Here is a 27253-nt window from a genome sequence, read left to right on the forward strand (position 1 = left end):
GGCAGCCGTAAAGCGCAGCGCCCCTCACGACATTTTACAGCAACGTCCAACAGGCAGTTGGAAAGGGCAGCTGGGGGCGCGGCCAGGAGGGCACGTGGTGCGAGGACCGAGCCAGGAGAAAGCAGAAAAGGGGCAGGAGCTTGTGAGTCACCCCCACGCAAAAGGGCAGAGGTTTGGCCCGCCTCGGCTGGCCCCGCGCTGAGAGGGGAGGGGCCCCGGGTCCGGAGGCGCCGACGTCGATCCCCCGCCCAGGCCGGACCCACGTGACAAGAGAGTTTGCGCACGCGCGTCCTCTGCCCGGTTGCCAGGACGACCGGAGTCTGGTCGGCAGCTGAAGATGCGCCCCGAACCCGCTGGCGTTCGCGGCGGCGCCGGCCCCCGTCTCGGTGGGGTTTTTCTTACCGCCCGCCGGGTTTACCGGGTCTTCGCACACCACATGCGCGAAGGGTCTCGCCGGCCGGGCCTTTGGTTGGCGACGGGGCTCCCGAGAGGCCTGGGTCCGCACATGACAAATGGGAGGGATGCTCTGGGTGGCCCTTGATGCTCTAGCTCGTGGGCTTCAGCCCACACTACCGAAACTCTCAAAACCAAGAATAAAAACCGAAACATAGCAAGGTGACTAAAAAAAAAAAAAGGCGTTAGAGCTATTTGTGGATTTTTTTTTTTTTTAAGTTCCTTAACTTCTCCATACACTGAGGCCAGGAATTTTGAATTTTTAAATGCCAAGCTTCACACAGTGTTCAACAAATGTGACTACAAATTTGAGATTACGTATGAGAGTCCTGAGGGGCAAAAAAGGAGAGGTTATGTAACTATAATTTCTTGAATTTCTCTGCATTCCCGAGCTATAGCAATAGCAGTATATTATATGAGGTTAAACGTTATAATTGTTTATTGCGGAGCTCGTCCTGGCTACTGGCTGATAAAGTTGTCAGAAAAGCCTGTTGTTACATTTTTCTCTAGCAGGTGATGAATCTGTATTTCCACAGATGTGTAATGAGTGTGAAGAATCACTTCAGCCACTGAGAAATCATGGTCTCGGATGTATTTCAATGTCCACATTTATTTCGGCTTCTCTGCATATGTTTTCCCACTATATTCTGTGCTATACTTAGTGGAACTGTTTACCAATCACTTAACGATGATTTAATTTTAGACAGTGCTTCCCACATACTAATGGCACATATTTTTTTTGAAGCAGTGCCTGTTTTTAATTCCCTGGGCCTGGAACTATACTGATTTTCTGGCCCTGGGAAATTTGGAGAATATTTTTTTTAAGTGAAAGATAATTGAGTAAAATGCTAAGGGTGGGAAAAAATGTAACCCTAGAATTCTGTGCACAGCAAAAAAGAGGATGGAAAAAGGCAAACATAATCTTTTGCAGACAAACAGCAACTGATCATTTATCATCAAGAGACTTTCTATTTAGGGGAGTGGCTTAGTGGACTGGAGATAGAGGTCTCTACGTAATATTCAATACACAAGGAAAATACAAATCATAAATATATCTCTAATAAGACAGTCACAAAATATATGAAGCAAAAGTTGACAGGAGCACAAGAAGAAAAAAATCTACCATCACGGTAGGTTATTTTCACATCTCTTTGGATTGCAGTGGTTTGGTTTGAATAGCACCCCAAAAGATATGTCCCTGTCCTTATCCCTAGAGCCCGTGAATTTTACCGTATTTTAGAAACAGGGTCTTTGAGGATGAAATTAAAGCTCTTGAGATGAGATCTTCCTGGATTAGCAAAGTAGGCCATAAAACCAATGACAAGTGTCCTAAGAGAAAGGCAGTGGGAGATGTGAGAAGACAAAACAGGAGATAATGTGACCCTAGAAGCAGAGATTGGAGTGATAGAGCCACATTCCCACTCAAATGTCAACAGCCACCCCAATCTGGAGGAGGCAAAGAATGGATTCTCCCTCTAGAGTTTCCAGAGAATTCCATCCTACCAACGCCTTGATTCCAGACTTCTAGCTTCCAGAACTGTGAGAGAGTACATTTCTGTTGTTTACCATACCACTTGTGGTAATTTGTTACAGTACCGCAGGAAACTAATAGGTAGATCAAGGGGACAAAAAGTCTTTAAGGAGCTAGAAGAGCTGAATAACACAATTACCAAGCTTGATTTAATGAGTACAAACAGAACATTGCACTCAACAACCGTAGAACAGAAATACACAAGAATATGTGAAAAGTTGACAAAAATTGAACATACTGGGTCATAAAGCAGGTCTCTCTACAACGTCTAAGGATTGGTATCATAGCAACCACATTCTCTGACCAGTATGTATTTAAAGTAGAAATCAATAACCAACAGGCAGCTAGTAAACCTTCATATTTCTACTCTTTCTTCCAATCAACTCATGGGTCAGAAAAATCATAACGGAAATTGGAAAACATTTAGAATTTAAGGGATTGGTACTCTCTTAGGAAAGTAGCTTCCATCATAGCAAGGCCCTACTCCAGAGGTTTTTACCCAGCACACTGTTGAACACTGAACCCTTTGTATGTATACTGCCAAAATGACCAGTATAAGACATTCATTTTAGTTGTAATTAAATGCACCATTGGGGGAAAATCTAATGATGATTGGAGCTAAGCAATCACTAACAGGGTGCAATTTGCCATAAATAAGAAGAAATACCACCTACCAAAGAGAAACCAAATGAATATATTGATAACTGGTTGTTTTTATGGACATTATGAGACATTATTAAATTACACATAAAAGCATATTGTATTTTAATAGTTATTAACTTCAAATCTTAGATAATTTGTTCTAGGATATGAAGATAGGGAATAACATTACTAGCAGCCACTGACCCAACAATGGACAGTTATAACACAGGTTAATAATTACTACAAGCTCCCATAGTTGCAGGTATTAATCTATTCGTTTGGCTTTTAGGTTGGTTGATTTTTTTTTTAGATTTTATTTATTTATTCATGAGAGAAAGAGAGGCAGAGACACAGGAAGAGGGAGAAGCAGGCTCCATGCAGGAAGCCTGATGTGAGACTCGATCCCGGGTCTCAGGATCACACCCTGGGCTGAAAGCAGGCACTAAACTGCTGAGCCACCCAGGGATTCCTGGTTGGTTGATTTCTATTTCCCACTAGGTTATCAGTTTCATTAAACCAGGATATGTATATATCCTGATGTGATATATATTATTATATATATATATATGTATATATATGGGACCTCATGGAAAAAAGCCAATATATGTATTCATATATATAAATAAAAATATATTAATTATATATATACATATATATGTATGTACATTTATAAATATATACATAAAAGGACCCCATGGGAAAAAAAGCCGTCTTTTTCTTCGCTCCTTTTCCTGCTTCTATTCTTGCTAGGGCCTGTACCCCTGCCTTATACAAGCCTTAATGTAGGTCCTTCTTGTAAAGGTCAAGGAGTTAATGATTTCTTTGGAATCTTCACCACAATACATAACATCTAAGGGGTAACAGGGCAGGGTTATAAACTTCTCCAAGACCACTGACTCCAAACACCTTTAATGCCAAGACCCCTGGTTCCAGGGCATAAGTGATTTATAGAGGACACCTGAGTACTCATCCTTGATCTACCAGTTCCTGTTCTGGATGCCTAGGAGCACATGTACACCACATCACCAGCCTTAATAAAAACTCCAGAACCCTGAGCAAAGACAAGACTCCTGCTCCCTTTACTTTCTAAGTCTTCTGAACACTCTGTGTCTGTTCTATGTCTTCAATAAACTCTGCTTTTCTTCTTGGCTTGCACTTGATTTCCATCCTGTGCAAAGCCAAGGACCCCTTGGCTGGTCATGTGGGACCTGCTCTGGGTCCTCTGACCTGGCCAACCTACATCATAAGTTTGTATACACAAAGAGAAGGCTGATTCAAAATACTAATAGCAGTTATCTAGGATAATGGGTTTATGGGTGGATTTAATCTTCTTTGTATCTTTCAATGTTTTCTACATTCTCTATAATGAATGTGTATTTTTATAATCAGAAAAAATTCTAAACCTTTAAGTTTAAAAAATAAACACAACAGGAGCACCTATGTGGCTTAGTCAGTTAAGCATCTGCCTTCAGCTCAAGTCACGATCCCAGGGGCCTGGGATTGAGCCCTGCATCAGGCTCTCCACTCAGCAGGGATTCTGCTTCTCCCTCTCCCCATGCCCCTTCCCCTGCTTGTGCTTTCACTCTCTCAAAAAAGTAAATTATTTTAGAAAATAAATAGTAAATACACAACATTTTAAAAGTATATATTGGGGGGGGTGTATAAATCGGGATTCTATACATTAAAATGTACCTTTTGGCTCCCAGAAACACAATTCTCAAGTAAAAATTGTGTAAAAATCAAGGCTATTATTCATTGACTACCAGACTGACAAGGTCTAAGCAGGGCAAAGGAAAAGTGTAGTTCAGCCAGGGCTCCAGCTCCATTTTCTGCCATGGTCTTTGTCTTGCTCTCCTCTTTCATTAGTTCCATCCTCAGGCTATTGGTAAAATGACCGTCACAGCCCCGGGCCTCTTCAACATGGATAAAATGCCAAGAAGAAGAGGGCCTGGAGCACGTGGGTAGATCAGTCAGTTGAGCGACTGGCTCGTGATTTTGGCCCTGAGTCCAGCTCTGCGCTCCCACTTGTAGTCTGCTTGAGATTTTCTCTCTCCCTCTGCCCCACCCCCCACTTGCACTCTATCTCTTTCTCTCTCAAAATAAATGAATAAATATATAAGATCTTTTAAAAAAATAAGAGGACCCATAACTTCTGTTAGCGGTCTATTCTGAGCAAGCAAGTTCTTCCCCAGAAGCCCCCTGCAAACTTCCTCTAGTGCTGAACTGGCTCCTCTTCCACAACTGATTCACATGACATGTAGACATATTCCAGAGCCATTTACTGGAAAGGGTATGGATTTATTCCTAGAAAACAAGGCCCACACCTGGATCCTAGAGTGGAATCGGCTTCTCCTTAAGTACATTGGCTGAGAAATGAAGAATGGATACCAGAACAAAATTTGGGGCCAAGTGGAGAGGTTTAAATAGATGCTGGGTATGCAACAGTGCCCATTAGAGGCCCAAGTACCTGAGCTCCTGGAGCCTATCCACTACATAACCTCATCCAAGCCTCTCCACTCTGCCCCCTCCATTAGTACCTCCCTAATCAATATATGTATGCAAACTTGTGTACAAACTAATTAGATAAAAATATGGCTAATTGTCTAAAATAGTTAAAACTTGGAGAGGGTGGAGCACAGAGACTTTGTCATTAAGAATTAGTCTTTGTTCGGTTTTAAATACATTCATGTCACTTTTCTCGTGGAATAGTTCATTGTGATTGTTCAGTACTTTTGAATAAATACATGCGTGACTAGCTGAAGTTACCTGAAATCTTATTCATATTAACAGTTCTTCTTTCTTTAGTCAGCTCTTAAAATATTATCTGTAAGGTAAGATATATTTTCCCTAAGAGAAAGCAAAGTTTATTATTGCCATTTTTACATCTTTTTATCTATTCTACCCTCCTAATTCTTGCATTGTTAGTGGAGGAAGACATTGCTCAGAGGTGAACAAGAAGAGGAAAGAAGACAAGAAAAAAATATGTGAAAAAATCCAAAGACATGCCTCATCTAGGTAGCCAAGAACTAATTGAATCAAAGAAGATGTAGTAGACAACACAGAGCATATAAATGAGTTCTTTTAATTGCTGTTTTACTTTAAATTTACTATTAATTTCATGAAAACATTAGCATGGAAAACTTAAAAACATGACTTTGATAGAGATAACCTATATCAGGATAAAGAAGAATGCTCTTTTTAATCCCTAGGAGATTATAATGGACCAATACAGCATTTGACAAAGAAATGACTTGTGATGTATAATGCAATTGGAAGTCTAAATGTATAAAGCTATTGGAATGATCTTGATTAGAAGGCAAGAGGATTAGAGACATAGAAAATAACTCAAGCCTTAATAGTTTCACTGAGATTACTGCTTACAGTGAAAATGTGTAGCCACTCGGGGGAGTATTCACTATTCAGTATTTCTTTCCATGTTGAATTTTGTTCCTTCCTTTTACATCTTAGCATCTGAATCCTAAATTTCATCTTGGCAGGGAAACAGATAGTGATACAGATTCTCCCTGTAAACATGGTGAATTTAGAAGCTGAAGAAAATGGCTTAGGCTGAAGGAGGCTGCAGAATTAAAGTCCTTCATATCAGCACCTTGTTGCAGGCCTCTGCCTTTCACTCAGTCATTCACAAATCTTTCCATGTCCAGGCACATGCTGGGGCTAGGAGAGTAAACAGGCAAAAAGTGTGTCTGCCTCCCATGGAGTTTTCATTCCACCAAGATGTCAAGTATTAAACAATTAACCACATGACCCAAAGCATGACAAGGAAAATACTAGATGCAATGAGAAGACATAACAAAATTATTTTACTTTGATCAGGAGAATTTTTCTGAGAAAGCATATTTCTGCTAAGATGACAGGAGGGTGGAAGTTCATAAATCAGCAATTTAGGGAAAGAACATTCCAGATAGAAGAATCAATGTGAGAAAAGGCATTTGTCATCATCTAGGAACTTAAAGTAATGAGACTCAAGTGGAGTGAGGGAGAGGGAAGGGGATATGGCATATGGAGAAAAGGTAAAGGAGAGGATGTAATAGCTAGGTAATACAAGTCCTATTGAGGATTTTGTGTTTCTGCTTGAGTGGAAAAGGGGTAGGGAAGTGCTGTGATGTGTTTTACATTTTATAATGATGATGGGGAGTGGGCTTATAGGAAAGGAAAGAGTGAACAGAGAGACCAATTACAGAGTTATGGCAATACTTCAGGCAAGTCATGATGCTGTCTTGGACCAGGGGGATATCAATGGGCATGGAGAGAGGTGGTGGACGGCAGATTGATTTTGGAGTTAGGCTGGACAGAACTCGATGCATTAAATGCTGAAGGGAGGGAAGGAAAGGTTTTAAGGAAGATTCAGCCACTCTGATACAGACCTTGGTAGGTGATCATGCTCATCCATAGCTGGGGTTTTATCAGATGCATGCAATGGAAGGAGAATTGAGTGAGTGATAGAAATGATGAATCAGCCAGAGACTTCAAGCTGGATGAGAAAATAAAGACCAGATGGGGCAGATGGCTAGAGAGAAGGTAAAGTTTTTTATGGATGAGAAGTCTCTGTGAGGTTGAAGAGCTACTGCAAGGATGTCTGTCCTTAATTAAGAAACCAGCAGGATAGGTCATAACCAAAAGGTAGAATGTTTGAATTAGCAATTTGGTATTGCTTCTCTACACCCTATGTCCTCAAAACAAGTGACCACTCCTGGATGCCTGCGGCTTTTGGGTGATGTCCACCACTTACATACAAGACAGAGATATATCAGGATGCAGGGAGGATTTGAGCAACAGAAGCACTTAACTGAAAGAGAAGACAAATTAATTAACTTCTGAAATCCTTTCCACTTGGCATTAATACAATGGATTCTTGCATAACGAAGTAACATTTCCCAGTTGTGCCAACTGTCCATTTTCATGCTCTTATTCACGGTCTTAGAGCTATTCGCTGTGTTAAAGAAATTTGATGTAATTTAGACAAGATATTTAAGATGCACATGAAGAGTTAAGTGAAACAGAAGATCCTTATCTATGAGTGAAGTATAGTCTTCAGTAGAAAATGTGTTTGTAGAAAGTATATTTGCACTACCCACTGCTATCTGTTCTGCGCTGTTGCTTACAAAAGAAAACCAGAGTTAAGTTTGTCTATTTCACTTTTTAAAGCATTAATTTTTAAAATTTTTATGGAAACAAAGAAGTTGACATGATTATGAAGGAAATTCATACAAAACTTCCCCCAAGCGAATTTCTTTTGAGACTATTTTGGGCCATTACAGTTCTAACTGTAATCTGGAGAAAAATTTTAACACATTAAAAACATGGTGCTGTTGGCAGTCCTGAAGAATTCATAAGGAAAATACTTTAAAATACTGTATGGACCTTGATATTTCTTTCAAGAGACAATGAATCTTGTGATATTGGTGGTTAGTGATTTATATAATGAGATCAAAATATTTTGTACTATTATCAGTGACAATAATTGCTCATATACAAATTAACCCCACCAAAAATGTTATATATATCAAATTCATGATATATCATGATCATACAAGTGTAATATATTAAACTCATGGTCCCCTGCCAACCCGAGTATTGCCTTAAGAATTTAATTGACAATTCTAGCTGCTTCAACCTCAGCCAAACATAGTTTCTCCACTTTGAAATCAATGAAAAACACCCTAAGAACCACAATGTCCTCAGAAAGTTGTCTAATTAGTCATTACTCTCAATAGAACACAAATTATGTGAAACTCTTTATTATAACAACATAATTAGTAATTTACTTAAATGAAGGCAAGAAAATTAACTTTTATGGAATAAATATAATCTATGAATTATGTATGACTTTATTTTATCACTTATCCAAATTATAAGCTCCTCAAAAGAGTGCCCAGACATATACAAATGCAGCTCAATTCAGTCATCTTTGATATTTTATCATAACTTTACATGTATCTTTTTTTGTATCAAGAAAGGGAAAAGGATATGTGTTAAAAAAAAAAACACACACAGTTGGTTACCTGGATATATATCGTTTAAATATTGGGACATACAGATGAGCCTCCATTTGTACTCCTGCTGCAAATATTAGAATCCAGCCTGGTTGGGGGGCTAGGGATGTAAAAGTTCAGAAGACTGGAAGAGCCACCCGCATGTGTGTTGAAGTTTCCCTCATGGGAATGATGGCAGGAGTTGACGTGGAGATAAAGGTCATCCAGAAACAACAGTGAGGGATGCTAATAACCAGGAGATGGTCGCCATGCAGGAGCAGAGTGGGAAACTCCAATGCTATGTGCCTTACCAGGTGAGCTCACAAAGGGGGATAGAAGGAAGAAGAAGAGTGCTAGCACCACCTCACCATCAGAGAAATACAAAGTATGAGAAACCTGTCTCCTTAAGAGGTCGCAGAGAAGCTGTACTCCGAAAACAGCTATGTTGGTTTAAAGCAGAGACTTGAAGGGAACAGTTGAAGAAAAAAATATATAAGAGAATGTGCTAACCATGTAGCAGTGAAAGAGGTTTGTGAAGGAGACGTGAGGTAAAGGACTGTGTGAGGGGAGCAGGTTAAAGGGAACTTTGGAGATGAAAATTCAGAAGTTTATTAAAAGTCATGGTTTGCGCATTGAGTGATGAAACAGCTTTGAAAGATCCAGTGCATCCAACCCCAGTGGAGCCCTGAGGGAAGGGAACACCTGGGCCCAACATAGTTCAGCTGTGGCCTGGAAGTGAGACCCTTCCTGTGGTTGACATTCAGGACTGGCCCTCCGCCATCAGCCAGCACTGGCAGGTGCCGTGGGCATGTCTGTGGTTGGCAGCAATGAGCACGAAACACCTGGTTCTTCATGGCCAGTCAATCTGGGCAATTCTCATTGGCATTCCAGGTGGTTGGACCAAGATGCATCATGATCATGGGGCCAGCATCCTCAGTGGATTAGCTATGGGCAAAGGCCAGGGCCTTTTAGAGACCATGCTGATCATCTGGTAGGAGTTAATAGCTATCTTGTCATATTTAAGAAGGGGCAGATACAAATGGGTCTCGACTCCATTTTTTTCACACATAATCTGCACTTTCATACATTATACCCCAAACTGCCTTTCATACTCAACCCAAACATTTCCAGCTTTGGCAAGATTGGTGCATCCTGCCAGCCATCCAGGTCAGTTTTGGCAGGTCCCTTTCATTATCTGGTCAACGGTATATGTTTATGAAAATTGCATGTTTTTGCCTTATTGTTTTGTAAAAATGGGAAAATGGAAAACTGGATGAACTGATACCAGTGATTTTTAAAAAGCTGTAAAGTTAATCCCGTTTAGACACAGATGGAAACCATTAGGAGTGCTGCAGAGACTCTAATCTCTATTGGCCATTCACTGGACTTCAGCCAGTTACTCGTGTGTTTAATTGCAAAATAAAAGAACAAAATTCATTTCAGAAGGCAACAAAATACCATTAAGGACAGTCGAAACAGACAGTTATGATCGAGGATTTTATATTTCTACCTTTCTGAGAATGGAACAACCTTTTACAACTATGGCGATCCATTGTTCAACTTTGATGTATTCAAATGCCCCCAACATTTTGAGGAACACGATTTTTTAAAAAATGGAAGTTGCCTGAGCAGTCATTAGAGATTCAAAATGGAAACCTCTCTCCTGGAGCACATTGTCTCCAAGGCGACTGTTTAAGCATCACTCTGGAGGCTTGACAGGAGAGAATGGGAAGGCCATTGAGCTGTTTGTATAATTTTAAGACAGAAACAGCAACTAATGGTTATTGTGTACCTACTATGTGCCAGGCCCATATCAAGGGCTTTTTCCATCCACATGGGCTGCCTTTTCTCTGTGCTCAGAACTCCCCTTAACACCAAATCTGAAAAGGATTATGGGGGTCATGATGGTGAGAGCATTAACCATCTTTTCCACATGGCCCAGAATGCCATGAATAATAATAAGAGTAATATTAAGGCTACTAATAGCAGTAATAAAAATAGCAAATATTCATTGCCCATTAACTAGGTGCCAGACTCTGTGCTAAGGCATTTTCTATGTATTACCTCATTTAATCCTCACAAGAACAAACCCTATTGAGTTTTTACAGATGAAGCAGCTGAGGCTAAGAGAGCTTAAACTCCCAAGGTTAGGGATGAGAGGAACTGGAATGTGAGCACAAGGAGTCTGACTCTAGGACCTATCCATATGTCCTCCACACTCCATTGTCCACGAGTGGGCCATGCATGGCAGCAGAGGGAAGTAGGAGCTTCAGGTGACCCACCAGCAAGAGGATGGTCACTTCTGGAGGCAGCCTGGTACAACAGAACAGTAGAGTCTGGGTCAGATAATACCTCAGAGGACTGCTGAGAGCATTACCTGAGGTGTTGAAGGTCAAACCCATTCTCCCTGATGCTGTCTTTCCAAGGCAGAGCTCTCCATGTTCCCCAGAGACAACTGGGACAATTTGGCCACTCCCACAATGATGTGCACTTCTCTTTCATCTTCTAGTTGGCTTGCAGCATCTTCTAAAATATCCTCTCTCTTTCATCTTTATTCTTGCTTAACTACACCTCGTACTGCCAAAACCACCTACAAGCGATGCCAAAGCTTAGCCCTAAGGAATGGAGAGAAAGCAAATATCTGATGGAGAGTCAAGAACCCACGCTGAGTTCTGTCAGATCTGCCTAGGGTGTGGCCACACAGGCTTCCAGCAAGGACCATTGGTAGCCCAGCCAACAGCCACTCCCTGTCCCACAGCCTCTACTAATTCGCTGGGAGGCATCAGGAACCATGGACTCCAGGAAAAGCTCTACAGAATGAATCTGGATTTGCCCGTGCCTGTCAGGATGACTCCTCAGGAATGATGGTTAACCTTGGGATGGATCTGTGCTGGAGTCCTGGCCAAGGAGCCATGAGAGGGCTGCTGGAGTCTCAAGGGATGCAAGGAAGGAATGTCCCCTTCTGAGGCCATGGGAAATTTTTGCTTGGGGCTGTAGCAACCATCACATAGCCACTTAGCGACAAGCCTGAGAACAGAAGCCAGCATGCTGAAGTTGGTAGAGCAGGGACGTGAAATGAGCCTGAGTCCTCAAGGATGTTTTGAAAGCAAATTAACCAACCCTGGACCTGCGGGCCTCCATATGTCTTATCGTGTGAGACTGTAAGTCCCCTGGAGGTGTGAGCTTTTCCAGTTGGACCCTGTATTATAGGCAGCCGAAAGCACCCTGATACAGCAGCCCAGTAGCAGCTGGTGGTCCTTGCCACCAATGGGTAGCTACCAGGTCCAAATCTTCACCAGGCTGGGGTGTCCTGGGAACTTTAGTCCAGTTAATACCACCCCAGACCTGTGGACAAAAGGCAAGTGAATGAGTGGGAAGTTATATAATGAACTTTCCATGAGGCCAGGAAAAGTGTCAAAGCACTTTACAATCAAACCTAATTGAAAACAACAGCTCTTTAATCTAAATTTACAACATAATCAGCCTTCTGGTTACCTAATTATAATTAAATTAGATTGGCAGTGTATTTCATATATGCTAATTAAAAGCACCAAAAGAAAAAGCTGCGTTCGGAAACTGCTGTGTCTATTCACTCCCTGTGTGAACCAAGCAAGAGAGGGGGCTTCCCGGGCTGTACATTTGGAGACCTGGGTTCTTGTCCCACCTCTGCTCAAACTGGCTGTGTGACTTTAGGCAAACCACTCAGCCCCTCTGAGTCTTCCTGTCCCTGAGATTCCAATCAAACACAAGGTGGATTCGTTTTGCCTGTCTGGGACATCGTACAACGCAATGTACTTTTTCTGTGTCTGGTAAGAAGCCTGCTACAATTTTTATATGTTTTATTGCCAAAGAATTGACGAGGCCAAACCAGCAAATATTTTGACCATTCAAGCACTAAACAACCCCTGGGGCCCTGAGATTGCACAGGCAGGAAGTCGGCTTGTGCAAGCTGCACAGTTGCAAAGTAGGGCAAACTCTCCAACGTTCACTTCAGTTGTGGCCCAGGAGATAATGATCAAGGCAAAATCTCCCAGAGGATGGAGTCAGGGCCACAAAGAACAATGGCCCAGAGAGCTCCTCCCAGGAATTAGAATAGGGTCTAATCAGGGAAATCCTCCACCCACGGTCCCTCCCACCGGCCTAGCCTCCCCAGTCCTGCAGTGCCAGGGGCCAGGGGCTGCTCTGCCAGTCTTCCCCTTTCTGCGTCTGTTTGTATCGTAGTCTGTTCTTCCTGCTCCGCATATTGGCTGTGAAGGTAGGGGATTCAGACTCCTTGTCCTTTTAGTCTATATGTCACCAAAGCAAGGGAAGCCGCACCTAAACTCAAGAGAGGACTGGACTTCCTCAGCTTGAAGCTGGAGATGGTGACCTGGGAGGTCTTGGGTAGGAGATGGGTCCTAGGGGAGGGATGGAGAAAGATGCACACAGATGCTTAGCCCGTCAGCAAGGACACCGACACCCTTCGTGGGTGTGGAGCTGTCCCTGGGATGACATTTCCCAGCCCCTTTGCATTTTTTTAAATTGAAGTGAAAATCACATTAACATGAAATTAATATGTTGAAATGTACCATTCAGCAGGGCTTCAAACACTCACGGTGTTGTACACCCACCTCCTAGACCAAGTTCCAAAACATTTCATCGTCTCAAAAGAAAACTCCATACCTATTAAGCAATTACTCCTCAAGGATGTAACCTCTCCTCAACCTCTTGAAACCACTTATTTGCTTTCTTTATAGATTTACCTATTCTGGATATTTCTTATAACAAGAGGAATTGTCCAGTATGCTTGGCTTCCTTCACCTAACCTAAGTTTTCCAGGTTCCCCATGTTGTATAGCGTATAACCATTTCATCCCTTTTTGTGACTGAATAATATTCTGTTGTTTGGATATCTGTACAATTTGCTGATCCATTCATCTGTTGATGGACACATGGGCTGTTTTCCACCTTTGGGCTATTGCCAAGTTCACAGTGCTGCTGTGAACACTCATGTATAAGCATTTGTGTGAACATTTGTGTTCAGTTCTTCTGGGTACATACCCAGGAGTGGAATTGCTGGGTCATTTGGTAATTCTGTGTTTGACTTTTTGAGGAACTGCCAGACCGTCTTCCACAGCATCAGCCCCCTTGCACTTTGGTGAGATGGTGTAACTGATGACTCATTTTCACCAATGGCAAGTGAGTAGAAGGGATCATCATCATGTCTGGGCAGGGGTGCTTCCCACAGGCTGGGCGCAGTCCTGGCTGAGCACTGGAGACTCCAGTGTTGTACGGGAGGGAGGAGTCACAGCAGGGAGGAATCTGGGTCCCTGGACAAAGCCTGCCTGACCAGGAACATGCACACACAATGGTGTAAGTAAAGCAATAAACTTCTATCGTGTTAAGCCACTAAGGTTTCAGGGTTTGTCTGTCACAGCAGCAGGCACTATCTTCAATATATTGCTCAAATTCCATCTCTTGATCTCCAGCTTCCTAATAGAGGTCGCCCTGCATGATCCCTCCCCAACATCTCAACTGGCCTGTACCGGACACCAGATTCATCATTTCTATTCTAGACAAGAATATGTTGATGGCCGGGATCAGAAACCACTCAAACTAGCAGAAGCATTTGTCAAGAGACTACTGGGATCTCATGGACTCTGGGAACAGAAAAAGTATATCCAAGCATCATGCAGACAATCAGAGGCATGGCAGGGAAGGAGGGCAGAAGGACACAGATTCCTGAGTGCCAGTCAGTGAGAGAGTTACAAAGACACAGGTAGACAACTTTTCCTGTTTCAGTTTTATTCTGAGTTATTATTTTTACATATATTGAACATGAAACCTCTAGTTTTACACTATTTGATATTTGTTTTCAGCAAACTCTGGCCCTTAGGCTCCATTTATCTCCTTCTAAGCTGGGTTGAGGGTCCAAATTGCCATAAATCACCAAGGCCAGTACTATCTCCACTTCCCATCCAGGGCCCATGTAGTGTCTCTCCTTTCTCTGGGCAATGTCCATGCTCTGCACTGCAGACACTGCTTTCTGCTTGTTTCCCTTCTCCCAGACTTAGCTCCCCACTGGGGACAGTCCAGCCCTTATTCCTCCAAATCCAGACCTCACTGGCTTCTTTGTCACCTTCAAAGTTTTAATGGTCCATTTCTATCAGTCTCTTGGAATTACCACCTTGTGTGGCTGGGTCCTGTTTTAGTGTTTATCTCATCTCTGCAGAGAGAAGGCATTACCACAGTTTCAAGCCAGGGTCACAAGCTGGCACCCCCACGTGCCATCTTGTGATCTCAAGCAAGTGACTTAACATCAATGAGCCTCAGTTTCCCCATCTGCAAAATGGGTAGAATGATAGTACCTACCTCCGAGTTCTTGCAAATATTATATCTATATCTACATAGATATATACATATAAAAGATACTACAAGCCAAGTGCTTAGCGGGGTTCCTGAGACACAGTGAGAGCTCTCAATTCTTATGGTTCCAGCTGCCTCCTCAACCCCACAGGTACATGGTGAGCAGCTGATGTGATCATTGAGTTCATCTGGTTCTCAGACCTTCGGATGATCAGAATCAGATGAGAAGCTTTCAGGACAGTTCTGGCCCATCTCCAATGTCACCAGCTTTGACACCCTTGGGGAGACCCCACCAGGCTGGCTAGACTTTCTCCAGTAGAAAACAGGGAGAAAAATTCAGATCTCAACCCCCAACAGTCACAGGTGTTCCTCCATTGCTCATTCAAGCCCTTGCTCAAGATTGCCTCCAAAGAGCCTGCTACCTCCCTCTATCTCCTTCCAAAGTCCCCCATAGCCCAGCAGTGTGGCTTTATCTTCCATCACCTGTCTCCCACAACCCCTAGTGAGTGCAAGGACCTATGCACCTGGCAATGGCTAGCAGATAGTAAATAGGTGGTAAGTACATAAGGCAGATAAAAGAATGAACTAGCCTCTGCTGAGTGCCCCTTCCCCATCCCTTAATGAGATCTTGGGCATATTTCAGAGCTTTCAGATCCCTTTCCTTATTAAAACAGCCCAGTCTGAGCAAAAAAAAATTAAATTAAATTAAAAAATAAAACAGCCCAGTCTGATTTAGAATGCTATTTTCTTGTGTGATTCCAAGGCCACCCCTTCCCTGGTCAAAACTGGGCTTGGGATCTGGGGACGAGAGTGAAGACAGGCAGTCTATTTTCTCCTCCTCCCCACACCTAGGAGTGAAGGGGAACTTGATGTGCCTTTGAAAAAACCCTTCCCTTTTCCAGCTTGTCTGGGCCTGGGGGCTGGGACTCGGTAATTCAGGGGAGAGGACAGAGGCCTCCTGCTGTCGCTGGCACATTGCAGTCTTCTCTGGATCAGTAGGTGCTGCTTGCCTGGCTAATCCTTACTGGGGGCAGCTTGTAGATGCTAGTGCGCGGGTGTAGGCTTGAGTTCTCCTGGATCCAGTGGGGTCGTCTGCTTTGGCAGTTCTCTAAGTGATTCAGTTCCACTCCACCACGCACCTATGCTGCCCCCACTGGCATTTATACCCACAGCCTTTTACTTCTGGAGTCCTTTTTCCCAGAGGCAGCCACCTCCCACCACGTCCCCTGGACTCCTGAGAAATTCATACACGTGGGTGTTCAGAGCACACATTGGTAGACAGGTGTCTCTTTAGCCCTCTTCCCCCTTGTTCAATGAGGCTCATCTGGAGATCAGCATGTCCAGGGCCTGAGCACAATCTGATCGGGAGGCAGTGCCAGGCTCCCCCTCCCGCAGGCACCCTAGTCCCCATAATGGATTCTTTTGAAACCTTTCCCCTTCATTGGGCTCAGTAGCACAATGAGGGGAGCAACACAGTGGAACAGCTCCCCGCCCCCCGCACCCACATAGACCTTGGGAAGGAAAGGAAATCGCCCCTCACAGCCCTCCCTCACACAGCCCCATACAGATCGGCTCCCTGTCCTCACCAGTCTTGGGCGCAGAGCCATGGAGCAAGTCCTACTTTAGAGCCTGTCCAACAACAGAGCACTTCTTGATCCCCTTATCAAAGCTTGGAGGCTCTGCCAAAGGTGATGAGCCCCTGGACCTTGTGAAAGCCAGGCTCCTCACATAGCACCAGAAATAAAATTCTTCGGTAGCCAAGGAATAAAAAAATGAATTGTTGCACATGACTTCCAGGAATTTGGCCCTTAATGGATGGGGCAGGATCTTCCCATCCTTCTGATGGCTAGAAGGTGAACGTGATGGCTGGAGCCACAGCAACTACTTTAGACTATAAAGTATACTATACGTGATAAAAGTGCCAGAACCACAGAGTAGAGATCTGCGTTCCTGACAATCATAGAACCACCTTTCCCACTCTGGGCTACTTGCCTATGGTTCATTTACGTGAAAGAGAAACATACCTTATTTGTTCAATCTTTTCAAACTTTCTGCTTCTCACAGCCAAACAGCATGCTGATAGTCTGGCTCTAAGCTTGGGGTCTGCTCTTTTTTTTGGAAAAATTATCTGAGATAATCAGGATTGAAAAATACATGGAAAGGAAATGAATTTCACATTATGACTCAATATCATTTAAATGTGTTTGGGCACTAAAGTCTTTCTCCTACCACAGGTGGTACCTGCCTCATGTTTCAGAGAAACCTCACAGGCTTCAAAGTCAGGCAAGCCCAGGTTAGAATTTGGTTTATAAGATTCATTATTGTGTAATCTCAATCAAGTTACTCAGCATTTCTGAGCTTTAGTCTTCGGTTTTATTTAATAAGAATAATGTCTGTATTAAAAAAAAAAAGAATAATGTCTGTCTTGAAGAGCCCACCCAACACATTTTTATTGTGCATCTGCTACCTATGTGCCATTATGCTGGAGATGCCATGGAGAAAAAGACAAGGCCTCAACCTTCATGGGGCTTCATATCCAACAAGGAAGAATAGATTTAAAAAGCAAATGAATAAGCAAACAAAATAATCATAGTAAACAGTTCATCGTGATGGAGAATAACACGGTGCAGGGGCGCAGGAATCTGGGAAATCATCCCCTGTAAGGACTAAAAGAATAACCTCATGTTAAAGCTCTGACCACACTTTCCAGTTACTATCACAGCCCTTGCCCAGGAGCTGCCCTACTCCCTTTAAAGGGACAACCGCCATTCACAGAGCCCAAGTGCCTCCACCCTCCCACCATGCAGCTTGTGCACAGCTCCAACCAGAGTAACTCAATCTGTGCTTTGTCCATCTGAGGATGGATGGCAAGAGGATGGACAGACAGAAGGCCTCACACAGACCACCAGTAGGGAAAGCTGTTGGCTGCAGACCCTGCCTGGCACAGACCTTCCACCAAGCTGGCTTTGTCTCTTTGCATAATGGGTACCACCTGGGTCCCAGGGAAGGCAGTTGGCATCAATTAGTTTTCAGTGAGCCCAAGCTGCAGGGGCACCCTGGCTCTCCTCCCAGGTAGTGGTGCTGGAACCTGCCAGCTCCTGGGCTGTGTGTCATCTCCCCCTACAACCTCCATTGGTGACCTCTTCTCAATCAGGCAGGGCCCACCAGGCCCACAGCTGCACCGTCATGAGAAACGGGGTTCTCGGAGCTAAGTGATCAGACCCCATCCACCACTGTATGCCTGCAGGGGCAGGATGTGTGTAGTGAACACAACATAAGCAACAGAGGGACTCTGAAACTTCTGTTTCTAGCTTTCATCAGAATTCACCCAGTGTACAAGGATAGGCAGTTTAGAATCTGCAGTGTTGCATGGGACCGAAGTGGGTACTGTGAAGGCAGACATATGGGAGAGATCGTATCCCAATGTGGCTGCTTTCAATGGTCTGGTCTTGGGCAAGTTATTTAACCTCCCTAAGCCTTGGTTGCCCCATCTTAAAATGAGTGTGGTAATCATAGTACCTACTGCATATTTGGGGTGAAGGATTAAGTAAAATCATCCATGTAAGCATCTTTAGGAAATGCTTGATGCGTGTTTGCTAAGATCCATCTTCACTCAACAACTGTTGTTGAGCATCTAATATGTGCTCAATATGCGCTAACATCTGCAGAGACAAATAACAAAGCTGGAAAGACTTAGAAATGATCCCATCCGGTGACCATCCATATTTTGGACTGCAATTCTTCTAAACTGGGTGAAGACCCTATAATCTATAGGGTCTACCTACCTTATGTATCACGTAGCTTTTGCCATGTGACAAACCACCCTAAAACGTAGTGACTTCTAATGACAAACCTCTTTTTCATGACTCTGTGGGTTCTCTGGGCAGTTCTTCTGATAAGGTCCAGCTGGTCAGAACTGGGGTAGTCCAGGGTGGCCCCATGCACAGTCCCCAGGCCTCGGCAGGGATGTCCACAGCCACCCTCCTCGTGGTCTCTCAGGCTCCTGAGACTACAGAAGGCTTGTTCACTAAGTGGTGGAAGGTCCCACGTAAGAAAGGAAGCAAGCTCCAATTCACAAGCATTTTCCAAGCCTCTTATGACATATTACGTATCGTTGTATTGGCCAGAGGAAGTCACAAGGCCAAGGCCAAAGTCTGTATGGGAGGGGACCATCCACAGGTAATGAACAAAGGAAACAAGATCAAACAGGAGCCATCACCGCCACTGTCAACCTTTCTAAGCCATTTCCACTTTCCAGAGGGAAAAGAATTTGGGAAGAATTAGAGAAGGAATATATAGGAACCCCATATTGTGTACTTCAGGAGTCCCCAGCTATTTCTGATAACACATCCCCATGTTAGTGAGCTTAGGCCACTGTAAGAATACCATAGACGGGGAAGCTTCCACAACAGAAACTTATTTCTCATAGTTCTAGAGGCTGGAAGTCTAAGATTAGGGTGCCAACGTGATCAGGTTCTGGTGAGAGCTCTCCTCCTGGGTTATAGACAGTTGCCTTCTCAATGTAGGCTTACAAGAGATCCATCTCTCTCTTCATATATGGCCATCAATTCTATGAGATTAGGACCCCATGCTCATGACCTCATTTAACATTTATTACCTCTTTAAAGGTCTTATCTCCAAATATAATCACATTGGGGGTTAGGGCTTCAATATAAAAGACTGGGAAGGTATAATTGCTTTCTTTTTTCTTTGACCTAAAGCTCTACTATTTTTCCTGCAACAGTGGATTGTGCTGAACTCCCCGACTTGGAGACCACTGATTTGCTTTGTCAAAAACCAACATGAGAATCTCATGTTCATGTGGATTCCCCATAGACACATATTTAAACTTGATTTTAAAAATGTACATGTGAGGGGGGCCTGGGTGGTCCAGTTGGTTGAGCATCTGATGCAGGTCATAATCTCAAGGCTGTGAGATGGAGCCCTCTGTCGGGCTCCACGCTCAGCGGGAAGTCTGGTCGGGATTCTTCTCTCCCTCTGCCCCTTCCCCGTCTCTCTAAAATAAATAAATAAATCTTTTTAAAAATATACATCTGAAATTTTTCACATGATGTTCAAATTTAAAACAATGCCTTATAACCAATATTTGTAACAACTGAATAGCTCATATAAAGTATCTGGTTAAGAAGGGCTTGGTCTTAGATAAAATTGGAAGTCTGTGGGATCATAGGCCATTTGCTCCTAAGAAACCAAGAAAGGCTTCCTGTTAGCATCAGTGTGTGGCCCTCTTGGAGGACTTCCTTAACTCCAGCCCACCAGGCTTACCTCCAGCCTTAACTCCATGCACCAGGCTTTAGGACTCTAGTCCTATGTTGTATTAGTTTCCAGCAGCTATCATAACAAAGACCATAAGCTTGATGGCTTAAAACAACAGAAACTTAGTCTCTCACAGTTCTGGAGGCTAAAAGTCAGAAATCATGGTGTCTGCAGGGCCACGCCTCCTCTGGGGGCCCCTTGGAGAGAATCCCCCGCCTTGACTCTGCCCAGCCTCTGGTGGCAGCAGCATTCCTGGGCTTGTGTCACCTGGCTCTGCCTTCACATTGCCTTTTCCTCCACGGGTCTCTCTTCTCCTCTCTGTCTTCTTGATCAGGACATTTGTCGTTGGATTTGGGGTCTACCCCGATAATTCAGGATGATCTTCTCATCTCAAAATCCTTAACTTAGTTACATCTGCAAACACCCCATTGCCAAATAAGGTCACATTTGCAGGTTTTGAGGGTCACCGTTCAACCCACTGTGCACATCCTCCCCACAATTTTTACAGATAAAGTGGATCCCGGAACGAGAGTCAAAGGTACAGTGTGGACCAGCTTCTGCCTTTTCCTCTCTCAGGACCAGGCAGGGCTCCTCTGAACACCATGCTTCACCACAGAAGACTTCCCCATGCAAAGAAATACTTCCTCATCATTGTTCAGGATTAACGCCTCTGTTTTCCCACGTGAAGGAAATGTGAAGCGATTTCTTGCCCTTTAAGGATCATAAGGCTCCTTCCTCCTGTCTTTCCACTACCATTTCCATGCATTTCTTCTCCTCTAGGAATCGTCAAAGCATTTTCCAGAAAACTAGCAGCCTGGCTTCTGATCTCTGGGGAAGGAGCCAGCCATTTGGGGCTTTATCAGTGGGCACAATAGGAGCACAGCCTGGCCAACCCCAGGGGCAGAGTTCTGGTCCCACAGGGAAGGGAAGAGTTGGACTGGGGAGATTTCCTCTTGGCCTCAAAGTCAAACCATTTTGAAGTTTAACTAGACATTTGCCCTGTGGTCAGGGCTGCTATATTTAGCAAATAAGAAAGCAGGATGCCCAGTTGAATTTGTGTTTCCGATAAGCAATGAGTAGGTTTTTTTAGTATAAGTATGCCCCCATCCATTTTTTTCGATCAACATATAATGCCATATTTTTTTTAATTTTTAAAGATTTTATTTATTTATTCATGAGAAACACAAAGAGAGAGGCAGAGACATAGGGAGAGGAAGAAACAGGCTCCCTGTGGGGAACCCAATGTGAGACTCAATCCCAGGACCCCGGGATCACAACCTGAGCCAAAGGCTGACACTCATCCACTGAGCCACCAAGGCACCCCAAATTTTTATTAAAGATTGTATTTGTTTGAGAGAGAGAGAGAGAGTACATGTGCCCATGAGCAGGGGCAAGGGCAGAGGGAGACAGAAGCAGACTCCCCATTGAGCAGGGAGCCTCCTGTGGGGCTAGATCCCAGGACCTTGGGATCATGACCTGAGCCAAAAGCAGATACTTGGCCAACTGAGCCACCCAAGTGCCCCATAATACAATATTTGGAACATATATTTTTAAAATTGTTTATCTGAACTTCAAATTTAACTGAGCATCCTGCATTTTATCTGTCAACTCTCTCTATGGCCTTCTCTCCTACCCTTCCTTCCAAAAAAACTTTGTTTTGAGTCTACTCACTGGAAAGTCCTTTACTAGACACAAATAAAACTGGACACTCTCTTCCAAGGTATTCTTCACAGCATAGGGAAGGAGACAAACTGTTACACAAATGCCTTTCACACAGTGTGATCCATCCCCGTTCTAATAAATGTTCCCACAAACTGTTTGGGTGACACAAAAGCAGAACAATTCATTCTTTCTTGGGGGGGAAAGAGGAAAAAAGCTTTGGAGAGGTGCAGGGGTCAGGCTCTTCAGCACAACCTGAATGGACAGACGTAAAGCGGTCATGGTATGGAGAACATACTGTACTCTGGGACCATGGAGCTGCCCCTGTGGCCAGGTAGGAGAGGTGCAAGCTGTGCATATCTCTGGGGGTGCTGATTGGTGCCGACGTCCGAAGGCAGCACAGAAAAAGTCTGGAGTCTGGAGTGAAGGACTCTTTTCACCATGCTGAGGCGCTGGGGCTATCTCCCATCATTGGTCCCAAGAAACTAATATACAGCTAGACGATGGCCAGACCATGACCTCTGCAGCAACCTGCCCAGGAAGCCAGAGCACAGCCTCTGCAGCAATCCAGCCAGGAAGGCCAGTGGCTCAGTCGATGCCTGCCAGCTTCCCTATTTTTTTTTTTTGCCAATGCTTCCAGCTCAGGATCAATGGCACAAAAGACCTCATTTCCAGCTACCGACCTCCAGCTCCCTGAACAATCTCCAACTGGGGGCACTCTGAGCCTTCCTTCTTCCTCACTATAAAGCTTTCCCATTCCCCTGCCTGCTTTTGCGTGTCTGCTCTAAGTACATGGCTTGTTTGCTCTCATATATGTGGTCTGCATTTATTTCCTCAGTATAGGCCATAGGTACTGCTTTTTTTTTCTTTAAGATTTTATTTATTCAGGGAAGACACAGAGAGAGAGAGGCAGAGACACAGGCAGAGGGAGAAGCAGGCTCCCTGGGATCGTGACCTGAGCCGAAGGCAGACGCTCAACCACTGAGCCCCCCAGGTGTCCCTAGGTACCACTTTTTAAGAGAAGGATGGGGCAATGAGAGTAGTTAGCTCTGAGGAAACTAGTACTCTCAGATATGATGTTAATACAACCACAGAAGCTGATATTCAGAGCTAGAAAAATATGCTTTTTGAGACTCTTTGCTATCTACACACACATAATTTTTTTAACGTTTATGTTCACTTGAATATCCTTAAATTCCTTTATATTCTGAAAAGAAAACTTTGAATCTTTAAAGTGTAGTTTAGGGGCACCTGGGTGGCTCAGTCGTTTAAGCTTCTGCCTTCAGCTTAGGTCATGATCCCAGGGTTCTGGGATCCAGCCCCACGTCAGGATCCCTGCTCAGTGAGAAGCCTGCTTCTCCTCCTCTTCTTCCCCAGTTTGTCCACTCACATCTCTCTGTCAAAAAAATAAATAAAATCTTAAAAATAAAGTGCAGTTTAAAAGCAAAAATATTGTTAAAGTTACCCTTTGTTTCCTTTTTGATTTAATATTTTATTTCCCCATTAGAGATCACATCATTGGGATCCCTGGGTGGCGCAGCGGTTTAGTGCCTGCCTTTGGCCCAGGGTGTGATCCTGGAGACCCGGGATCGAATCCCACGTCGGGCTCCCGGTGCATGGAGCCTGCTTCTCCCTCTGCCTGTGTCTCTGCCTCTCTCTCTCTCTCACTGTGTGCCTATCATTAAAAAAAAAAAAAAAAAAAAAAAAAAATCTTAAAAAAAAAAAAGATCGCATCATTGACTCCAATTTGTCCCCTTGTATGCATCCCAGCCCTCAGCCATCTGACTCTGAAGCACCTCCCACTAAGCAACCCCCCTTGAGGTTGCACTTGGCCAAGTGACCCGCTTTGCCCAATGGGACATTAGCTGGCATGATGCAAGTAGAGGTTTGAAACAGGCTTACACACTGGGGCTTGGGCTCTCATACCCCTGCCACCTCCATGAGAAGAATGTGCTCAAGCTAGTCACTGGTCACAGGAGGAAGGTAAGTGTCAGGTATAGAGGAGCCACCCTAGCCAAACACAGGCTAGATTCGACAACAGACCAGTGAGTTAAATAAATGGTTATTTTCTGATAGCATCTGGAATTTTGTGGTTATACAGCACATTTGTATCAGTAGTTGAGTATCACATCCCTTGTCAGAATTTCAAGAAATGTTTCATTGCCATGAATGAGTGATTAGCAAATCCTATTGATTGCCCACCCAAGTCCATGACCCCTGCTATTCTTTCCTCCTGGTAGAGCTTTGGGTGTTTTGTTTTGTTTTGTTTGTTTTGGTTTGTTTTGGTTTGTTTTGTTTTTCTCCAAGATCTCACCCTTGCCCAGCCCAGACAAGTGATCAGAGAAAGTGTTCTGTGCATTCCCAGGGGATAAATCTCCACTGATCAAAGCCAATTGTAGTTTGCTGGTGATTGGTTTGAGAAAGAGCATATAACACAGTTATGGCCGGTGAAATGTTAGAAGCCTGATGAGAGGTTTTCTAGAAAGGCTTCAATCCTTTTTAAAACAAACCCATAAAGTGATGTTTCCTTTTTTTTTTTTTTTATCACTAGATTTTTGGAACCACTGCTACCATCTTGGAACCACGAGGGAAGCCACAAGAGAACAAACCAATATTCTGAGGCAGACATTGGGAAGAGCCTGAGGCTAGGGTATTGTTGAGAAGCCATCCCATTGCAAGCCCTTGGAGCAGCCCTAATTTGGAGCTACTTGTCACAACCCTTTCCTGTTTAGACCACATTTCCTTGCAGTTTCTATGCCTTACAGCTCAATTCTTCCTGATTCAGTTACTTCTTTAGAAGAAAATCCAAGTTAAGAAAAGGATGTGTTGATTATCTTTTCTTTCTTTTGGTTTTGCCAAGTGATTCACCACTGGAGCAAAGACTAACAAAATCGTTAAAGGTGGGCTTTAAAATGTTCATTCCAATGGATGCCTCTGAGATTTGATTTTGAGGGTTTTCACCATGCTACAATCCATTATGAAATGACTTCTGGCCTCACCACTGTAACTCTATGATGCTTCGCCCAGGGATGTGGGGACCCCTTGAGGAGAACTTCAGAACCTTGGGCAGATAGAGCAAAAACAGGGAGTATTCCAACAAGCCTGGCATTCCTGGGTGATGGTTCCTCACCCAAGGAGAGACTCCTGGGCCTGTGACCCTGGTGATGCTTTACCTGGTTATAGTGAAGTTGACCCTTTTTAAGGAGTAGCAGCTAAATTATAAAAAGCAAATTCAGTCCACAAGCTCGTTCTCCAGCACAGTGAGCATGATACATTTGCTCACTATGATGCAGTTCACCTCAGTAAATAGCATCTTCAGAAAACACATTAAAATGTCATTAGACTTTATTGAAACTTGCTGATAATTTAGGTAACTTGACTGTCTCCCCCTCCTCCCATGCTGTGCTCAGCAGAAACCAGCTCTTGCCAAATTATCATTCATTTTATTAAAACAAAACTTCAGGCTGCTCTTTGGATTTGCCAGACTCTCTCCTGGCCCTGGACCACTGCCCTTGCTCTTGTCTTCCCCTGGAATGGCTGTCTCCCATCATGGCAAACTGGCAAACTGCCCGCCAAACTCCTCATCATCTGGCAATGCAAAATTCTAATGTCTAATGCCTCTCTGAAGCATCACTCGGACCCCAGAGGCAACGCAGCATGAAGGGTAGTTGAAGTCAGGCCCACATAATCTGGGATCCAGCTCTGTCCCCAATTAGCTAGGTGACCTCAGCAGAAAAGCTCAGCTTTCTTGAGCCAGGCCTCAGCTCCCTCTCCTGCAATATAGCAGTTTGATTGCCCCTGCTTTGAGCTTGTGTGGAAATGAGATGGAATCTTGGGAGAGGCCCTGGCACAGAGGAAAAGGCTCCATGTATTTTGGCTGGTGTTACTGGATGCCTTCCCACAGAATCATAAAGCTTTATAGCCAGAAGGGGCTTCAGAGTTTCTTCTCAACCTTCGATGTACAAATGAATCACCTGGGAATCCTGTCAAAACACAGGTTTTGATTCAGTAGTTCTAGGGCAATGCCTGAGCTTTGGGTGCGTTTCTTACAAGTTCCATGGTGTTGCAGAGGCTGCTGGTCCCAGAATTACACTTCGAATAGCAAGGCTATAGGAAACGTTGAGTTCCTGGAGCTTGCTTTACAGAAGAGGACAAAACCAGGTCAAGAGTAGAGAAAATCTAGAAGCAAAACTGGCAAGTCAGCTGTGTGGGCCATGAGAGGGTGGTTAGCTTTATTAAGGGACAAGAAGGAACAGATAGTGTTAGTCAGACATTAAAAGTCACATCTTCACATAAAGTAAGATGATGAGACTTTACGGAATGCACACAGCCTAACAATGGCAAGTGTGAGCCATGTGCCAGCCCTACGCTCCAGGATACATGGGACACAGAGGTGAGTTCTAGAGTGCAAGCTTCACAAAGCAGAGAATCTGCTCATCTTTTGCATTCCTATTTTCCTAGCTCCAAATAATACTAGCTCACTCTTATTTAGTGCTTGATATGTGCCAGGAAGACATTTGTCTTTGATATGTGTCTTGCTGGAAGACATTTGAAAGCAGCTTTATTGAGATATGACTCACATACCATATAAGTCACCCATTTAAAGCATAAAATTCAGTGGCTTATAGTATATTCCCAGTGTTGTGCAACCATCACCATGGTCAATTTTAGAACATTTTAATTACCCTTAAAGAAAAAGCTGTAACCCCACTAGCAATCACTCCCCATTCTCCTCTACCTCTTCCCAGGCAACTACTGATCTCCTCTCTGTCTATATAGGTTTCCCTACTCTGGACATTTCATATAAATGGAATCACAGAATATGTGGCTCTTTTTGACTGGCTGCTTTCACTTAGCATAAAGTGCTCGAGGCTCCTCCTTACTGTAGCATTTGTCAGTACTTCATTCCTTTTTATTGCTGAATAATCTACTGTATGGACCTACCAGATTTTGTCCCAGTTATTGACTGATGGACATTTGGGTTATTTCTACTTTTTGGCTGTTAGGAACATTTGGGTACAAGCTTTGTGTGGATATACATTCCCATTTCATGTTCTCAGAAATATATATATTTCTTATATATGAAGAGGTTGAATGTGGCTGATGCCCACTGTATAAAGGAACATCTTAACCCGGGGCTGAGGCTGCAGGTGCCTCATGGGGAGAAGAGCCAGCCCTAGGGCCTAAAAGATTTGAGAAGTTGCAACTTCCTCTTCACTGAAGCAAACCGGAAATCTGCTTTTTTGTTTTGTTTTGTTTTTTGTTTTTTTTAGTGAGTAAAGTTGAAGCTTGTTTGTGTAGCTGGTAACATCTCTGCCTGAGGTCTTGGACTTTCTTTTCATGTTCCCTGTGAC

The 27253-nt window shown here is 43.7% G+C and overlaps 1 protein-coding gene and 1 long non-coding RNA gene across 5 annotated transcripts in view; one reads left to right on the forward strand and one right to left on the reverse strand.

The window, feature by feature from the left end:
• The window catches only part of CACUL1 (CDK2 associated cullin domain 1), an 80841-nt gene extending 71969 nt beyond the window's left edge, over positions 1-8872 (reverse strand). Inside the window, exon 1 of the mRNA XM_025467385.3 lies at positions 8650-8872. Within this exon, the coding sequence (XP_025323170.1) occupies positions 8650-8680 (31 nt within the window). The 5' untranslated portion in view covers positions 8681-8872. The remainder of the gene's footprint in view (positions 1-8649) is intronic.
• On the forward strand, positions 28-27253 carry LOC112672411 (uncharacterized). 4 transcript variants are annotated; one of them, XR_003144268.3, is made up of 5 exons: positions 28-142; positions 13711-13796; positions 14087-14376; positions 17198-17256; positions 24451-27253. It is a non-coding gene; the product is annotated as an uncharacterized LOC112672411 (long non-coding RNA). The 4 variants fall into 4 exon arrangements; XR_003144271.3 differs by having other exon boundaries at positions 14174-14376; XR_003144270.3 differs by having other exon boundaries at positions 48-142; positions 13721-13796.

The sequence above is a fragment of the Canis lupus genome, chromosome 28, assembly GCF_003254725.2.
Source record: "Canis lupus dingo isolate Sandy chromosome 28, ASM325472v2, whole genome shotgun sequence".
Taxonomy (NCBI): Eukaryota; Metazoa; Chordata; class Mammalia; order Carnivora; family Canidae; genus Canis; species Canis lupus.